The 7,230-nt window shown below is 47.2% G+C and overlaps 1 protein-coding gene across 1 annotated transcript in view; it reads left to right on the top strand.

Moving 5' to 3' along the window:
* Window positions 1-4,347, top strand: part of Exoc8 (exocyst complex component 8) — a 4,985-nt gene extending 638 nt beyond the window's left edge. The window contains exon 2 of the mRNA XM_008845807.3: window positions 1-4,347. This exon is cut by the window's left edge and continues 31 nt beyond it. Within this exon, the coding sequence (XP_008844029.1) occupies window positions 1-1,791 (1,791 nt within the window). The 3' untranslated portion in view covers window positions 1,792-4,347.
* Window positions 4,348-7,230: the final 2,883 nt, after the last annotated feature.

Genomic DNA, 7,230 nt, shown 5'->3' with positions numbered 1-7,230 from the left:
CCGCGGGAGCGCGGGGCGGGCCAGGCCGGCTTCCTGCCCGGGTCTGCGGGCGTGCCCCGGGAAGGCCCTGGCGCGGGCGAGGAGGGCAAGCTGCGCACGCTCACCACGCTCCTGGAGAAGGTGGAGGGCTGCAGGGACCTACTGGAGACGCCGGGCCAATACCTGGTGTACAACGGGGACCTGGTGGAGTACGAGGCGGACCACATGACCCAGCTGCAGCGCGTGCACGGCTTCCTCATGAACGACTGTCTGCTGGTGGCCACCTGGCTGCAGCACAGGCGAGGCATGTACCGCTACAACGCGCTCTACCCGCTGGACCGCCTGGCGGTGGTCAATGTCAAGGACAACCCGCCCATGAAGGACATGTTCAAGCTGCTCATGTTCCCCGAGAGCCGCATCTTTCAGGCGGAAAATGCCAAGATTAAACGGGAGTGGCTGGAAGTGCTGGAGGAAACTAAGAGGGCGCTGAGCGACAAGAGGAGGAGGGAGCAGGAGGAGGCGGCGGCCCCGCGAGCGCCGCCGCCCGTCTCTTCCAAGGGCAGAAACCCATTCGAGGATGACGACGAAGACCTGGCGGTTCCCGATGTGGAAGAAGAGAAGGTGGACCTCTCAATGGAGTGGATCCAGGAGTTGCCTGAGGACCTGGATGTCTGTATTGCGCAGAGGGACTTCGAGGGCGCGGTTGACTTGCTGGACAAACTGAATCACTACCTGGAAGATAAGCCCAGCCCGCCCCCAGTGAAAGAGCTCCGGGCCAAAGTGGACGAGCGCGTGCGACAGCTCACCGATGTGCTGGTGTTCGAGCTCTCCCCGGATCGGTCACTGAGAGGCGGCCCGAAGGCCACTCGCAGGGCAGTCTCTCAGCTGATCCGGCTGGGCCAGTGCACGAAGGCTTGCGAGCTGTTCCTGAGGAACCGGGCAGCGGCGGTGCACACAGCCATCCGCCAGCTTCGCATCGAGGGCGCCACTCTGCTCTACATTCACAAGCTGTGCCATGTCTTCTTTACCAGCCTTCTGGAGACCGCAAGGGAGTTTGAGACGGACTTCGCGGGCACTGACAGCGGCTGCTACTCTGCCTTTGTGGTCTGGGCGAGGTCTGCGATGGGCATGTTCGTGGATGCTTTCAGCAAGCAGGTGTTTGACAGTAAGGAGAGCCTGTCAACCGCGGCGGAGTGTGTGAAGGTGGCCAAAGAGCACTGTCAGCAGCTGGGAGAGATTGGGCTGGACCTCACCTTCATCGTCCACGCCCTGCTGGTGAAGGACATCCAGGGGGCTTTGCACAGTTACAAGGAGATAATCATTGAAGCCACCAAACACCGCAACTCAGAGGAGATGTGGCGGCGGATGAACCTGATGACCCCAGAGGCCCTGGGCAAGCTCAAAGAGGAGATGAGAAGTTGTGGGGTCAGTAACTTTGAGCAGTACACGGGAGATGACTGCTGGGTGAACTTGAGCTACACGGTGGTGGCCTTCACCAAGCAGACCATGAGCTTCCTGGAGGAGGCGCTGAAGCTGTACTTCCCAGAGCTGCACATGGTGCTCCTGGAGAGCCTGGTGGAAGTCATCCTGGTAGCCGTGCAGCATGTGGACTACAGCCTACGGTGCGAGCAGGACCCCGAGAAGAAGGCGTTCATCAGACAGAACGCATCCTTCCTCTATGAAACTGTTCTCCCTGTGGTGGAGAGGAGGTTTGAGGAAGGTGTGGGGAAGCCAGCCAAGCAGCTCCAGGACCTGCGGAACGCATCCAGACTGCTGCGTGTGAATCCTGAGAGCACCACCTCTGTGGTCTGAGCCCTGATCTCGCATGTGTGTGTATACATGTACATGTACTGCCAACGCATTATTTATATTGCATTCATCAATACACCCCTTGTAGTGGCAAACAGCATTGAAAGATAAAGTGCCCTCTTAGAAATGTAGTCAAGAGAAAAAAAGGTGTTATGCTCAAGTGAGAAGTATTGGAATCATTAAAACATATACTGTACTTTCCCTTTAAATTATATTCTTTGAAGATTGTATAGTTGCCATGAGTAGTATGTTATGAGTGAAAACACAATTCTCACAATAGGATGGTCAGGGGCCTTGCACAGCTCTGCAGCCACAAGGCACTTGGAAGTCACAGAACTTAAGTATTTGGTAAAGTTTCCCAGTTCTCCACAATGGTAATTCTTATTGTAAAACACCTGCTTGGTGTACTTCCCTTCCTTAAACTATTTATCAAACAATTTGGAGAAAAATGAGTTGGGAAAATTGGTTTGGGGTAAATTTTATTTTATTACTATTATTAGTTGGTATTTTTGAGACAGGGTCTTCCTGTAGCCCAAGCTGACCTGGAATTCAGTATGTAGACCAGGCTGGCCTTGAATTCACAGAGATCCACCTGCCTCTGCTTCTCAAGTGCTGGGACTAAAGACGTGTACCACCACACCCAGCTCCAGTTTGGGATAAATTTCAGCTAAAAGAATTCTTTCTTGAAATGAGCTAGTGTGGGGCTAGAGAGATGGCTCAGCGGTTAAGAACAGTGGCTGTTCTTGCAGGAGACCTGGGTTTGATTCCTAGCACCCACATGGTGCCTAACAACCATCCATGGAATTCAACACTCTCTTCTGACTGAGGGCATTGCACAACACAAGTGCACTTATATACAGGAAATACACTCATACACAGGAAATAAAAATAAATTTTAAAAAATGAGCTAGTGTGTGGGCGCTCACAATAGAAGCCATCATAAAAACTCTGCAAACATTCCCAGTGTAATTTAAAAGGGTATAGTGTACAGTTGCTAATTAACAGTTGACATGATATTTAATTTGGAAGCATCTATTTGGAAATTCTAAGCACCATGACGATTTGTTTGAGACAGGGTCGCCCTGTAGCCCCAGCTCACCTGGAACTGCTGGCCTCGGACTCACAGATACCTGCTTGCCTCTGCCTCCAGAGTTCTGGGATTAAAGGCGTGCACCACCATGCCCAACTTCCATGATGAAGTTTTAAAATGTATTCTTGAACTGTATGAATTTGCAGCTGGTGGTGTTGGTCTTTGCCATGTTCAATAAGTAAAAATCATGGCAGAAGTCCACACCAATAAGGCTGGCAGCGTGCCACGTCATCACCAGGCTGGGGTAGGAGCCACCCTGACTGCAGTCAAATGCAAAGCGCTTTCCTTGAATAATTACCGAGATTTCAAGGTCTTGCAAACCTCACTGCTTAAGAATGCCTGCTTTGAGCAGAGATTTGTTTCTAGTTTTTGGTGGGGTTTTGTGTGTGTGTGTGTGTATTTTTTTGTTTTGTTTTTGAGACAAGGTCTCATTGTAGCCCATGCTAGCCTGGTATTGGCTTTGTAGCCAAAATGACCTTGAATTTTTGATCCTCCTGCCTCTACCTTGCAAGGGCTGGAATTACAGTGTGTGCCATCAAGTGTGATTTAGGTTGTGTTGGGGAGTGAGTGGACCCAGGGCTTTGTGCATGCTGGGCAAGCTGAGCCACATCCCGTTATTTTTGGTAATGAAGTGGCTCATAGGGAAGACATTCCCCGAGCACAGGGAAGCTTTGGTGACTCCTAGAATGTTGTACACTGCACTTTAAAACAACAGCCTTCTAAAAGGATTTCTGATTGATTGTTCAATTAAAAAAAACAGGAGCTCCCCTAGTTTCTAGACTGCTCTGCTCTGTAGGATTACCTAGCATTCCTCCATTAGAAAGTGTTTGCACCCGTCAGGGTGGTGTACGCTTTTAGTTCCAGCACTTGGGAGGAAGAGGCAGGCGGATCTCTAAGAGTTCAAGGCCAACCTGGTCTACTTAGTGAGTTCCAAGCCAGCTGGGGCTACAGGGAGACCCTGACTCAAAAAGATCCATGCTTTCCCCAGCTTCTGTGTTTTATGTCCATGAATTCTAAAGGTCATTTCTCTTGTCTGAATAAAAAGGGTGGGATTAAGACTGAAAACTAAAACCTTAAGTGGATTCTACAGTGACTGAAGGTTGTCAAACTTGTCAATTACTCAAATGTCTTCCCTTCTTTTTAACTGCGTATTTAGAAGGCTGGAAAGCATCACTGCAGATTTTTATTGACTATTTTTTCCCCATAGCATTAGATTTTTCTACATGACTATAACTGGAAGTCTCAGCTAAATAAATTTGTCTTCAGATCACTGGAAACTTGAATTTTACAGAATTGCCTAATTATTATTTGATGACATTTAGAGTTTAATATATTATATGAAATGTGCTGTGTAAATACAATGTTGGGTCTGTGTGTTGGTACTTTTGGAATGGAAAGCCCTTTTAGGATGTGGAGCTGTAAAAACTTAAATGTTTTATCACATAATAAATGGCTGCTCCTTTATTGAACTGCCTGTACAGAACTTTTCTTCTAAAAACCTATAAGCATCTTCCTCAGTCAGTTGTAGCTGAACAAAGTCCATGTGAGAAGCTGATGGATCCACCCAGGTTGTCAGTTTGCTGCCTCCTTCAAAGGGGGCCAAAGAGAATGTCCAAAAATGTCATACATAATGACATGCCTCACTTCAGCATTAATTACCTTTTCTTATTTGCTTCAAAACTGCACAAACTTGGAATCACAGACTCAATTAATTACTGTTGGGAATTCAGTCTGATGAATGTCTCATGGCACATGCTCAACATCATTTCTGTTCTGGGTGCTGCCTGTCATTTAATTACCAGTACAGTACCTGCGACCATAGTATATCAGCTAGGGCTGGAAACTGGGGAATATGAAAGCTGTATTGTACACTTCATGTGATATGAAATGAGGAAACCTGAAATCTTTAAAACTTCACTGTGTTCTCACACTGGATAAAATTGCTGCTATAACTGTTTATAATCAGTTTTATGTTCTTGATCCTAATTTTTATGTGAGGACAGCAAGCTCTTAGCTAATTTAAAGTATTTTGCTAATTGTCAGAATTGTGACTAATGAGGTCTCACATTTTAAAAACTACAACCACTTGTTAACTCCAGCTTCAGGGAATATGATGCCCCCTTCTGGACTCTGTGGTCACCTGTACTCCAGTGCACACACATACTCAATCTTTTTAAAAATTCCTGGGAAAGGGCTGGAGAGATGGCTCAGCAGTTTAAGATCATTACCTACTTTTCTAGAGGACCGGAGTTCAGTTCCCAGCACTCACATGATGGCTAACATGTAACTCCAGGTCCAGGGGAGCTGAACTCCATGGGCACTGCACACATGGGTACACACATGCAGGCAAAACTAATACACCTAAAATTCATTTCTGAAAAAGTTCCATATGTATGTAAGTAGATGTGTATATACCTTTGTTTATTAAGAATGTATATAATGCATTTATTTCTAAATGATTTTCTGCCAAACTAAACATTCTCAAAATGTTTAGGTAAACTGCCAAATCTGATCATCAGGAAGGTTGTATATTTGCCCTGCAATATAGGAAAATAACCTGTTTCCGCTGATGCTTATAATTCATTTTTCAGTAAGAGTAGCCTTATTAAGATAGATTCACTTTTGGGGGGGAAGGGGTTTGAGACAGGGTCTCACTATGTAGCCCTGGTTGGCCTGGAACTCGCTACGTAGATTAGGCTGGCCTCAGATTCACAATTATTCTCCTGCCTCTCCCTCCTGAGTGCTGGAATTAAAACCATGCCCCACCATGCCCAGCTATTCACTTAAAATTTTTACGTGAGTGTATGCCACATGTGTGGGTTCCCTCACAGGCCAGAAGGTGTCACATCCCCTGGACCTAGAGTTACAGGCAGTTCTGAGTTGCCCATTTAACTTGGGGCCAATGGATGAACAGCAAGGGCTCCTAATGCTGGGCCATCTCTCCAACCCCAGATTTGTTTTGGTTTTTCTTTGAAACAGGGTCTCCTTGGAACCCCAGCTGGCCTGCAACTCACTACATAGAGCAGGTTGGCCTTGATCCCAGAGATCCACCTGCCTCTGCCTCCCGAGTGTTGGGATTAAAGGCATATACCACCATGCTGGCAGATTTATTCACTTTTAACAAATGCGCCTCAGTTGGTAGCATTTGCTTTGCATGCACAAAGCCCTGGGATAAACTAGGCATGGTGGTACATGTCTGTAATCCTGCAGTCAGGTCATCCTCAGCTACAGTGAGTTCAAAGCTAGCACCTAACTGGTTACCAGCTCAGCTCAGGGCACAGTGGCACTGAGGTGTGGGCAAGCAGTTCCTATCATGACTGGCTGATGAAGCTGAGCTGTCCACCAAAGCCTATGGCCAGGAACACTGCTCACCTCAACATGCAGGAGTCCCTCTGGCTTCCTAAAGCAGCCAAGTGCCACCAGAGAGAGCCTGTCTCTAACACATGGCTCAGTGCAGCCAGCAGCTGTCCCAGCCTGGGAACAGATGCACAACCCAGGAAATCTGGACAGTCTTGAACCACCCTGATCTTTTCAGTGATCTTCCTGGGTTCTTGGATTCAATAAGCTGTTCCTGCTGCTGCTGATTGAACTGTACCAGATTTGTATGCTGAAGCCCTGTATTTGGAGGTGGCCCTTGGGAAATGAAGGTTAGATGTGGTCATCACAGTGGGGTCCCCATAATAGGACCCATGATGATCACTGGGGTGTATTTTAGACAGTCCCTGAGCTCACAATGGTCCTGTCATGAGCACACATGGAGAGATGGCAACCCTGTCCAAGCCCAGGATAAACCTATTTTGCAAGCACCTTGACCTTGGACTTGAGCTTTCAGAACTAATGGCTGTGTCTACACTGAATATGTATGGCCTTCTATGTCAGCTCCAAGGACCTACCCAAGGTCACAACTCTGCACAGGCCACTAGTCTTCCTCTATTGCCCAGTCCCATTCTACTGATCTGGGTCCAGTGATGCTGGGGCCATATGTCACTCAGAGTGACCAACTTCCAACGTCACAGGGCTCTCCCATCCTAGTTCAAACTCATCATCCCACCACATACATACACAGCATGTCATGTAAGCCTCCCTTTGTTGCATATACTTTGACTAGTTCAATTTTTTTACTAAGACCATTGGGTGTGAAATTTAAAGTAAACTAAGTAATTTATTACATACTTCTCTCAACTCTGTACTTGTTTGAAGCAACTTTAATTAAAGTAAGAATGTAAGATACAGGTTGAGTGTCCCTTATCTAAAATGTTTGGGAATGAAGTGTTTCAGATTTGGGTTGTTTTTTGGTTTGGAAGAGCAGTATGGCTATTTAGGTTTTGGAAGATCTGCTTATCCAAAGCAAG

The sequence above is a fragment of the Nannospalax galili genome, unplaced genomic scaffold, assembly GCF_000622305.1.
Source record: "Nannospalax galili isolate Female #2095 unplaced genomic scaffold, S.galili_v1.0 scaffold702, whole genome shotgun sequence".
Classification (NCBI taxonomy): Eukaryota; Metazoa; Chordata; class Mammalia; order Rodentia; family Spalacidae; genus Nannospalax; species Nannospalax galili.
This window is presented reverse-complemented; position numbering and strand designations above follow the sequence as displayed.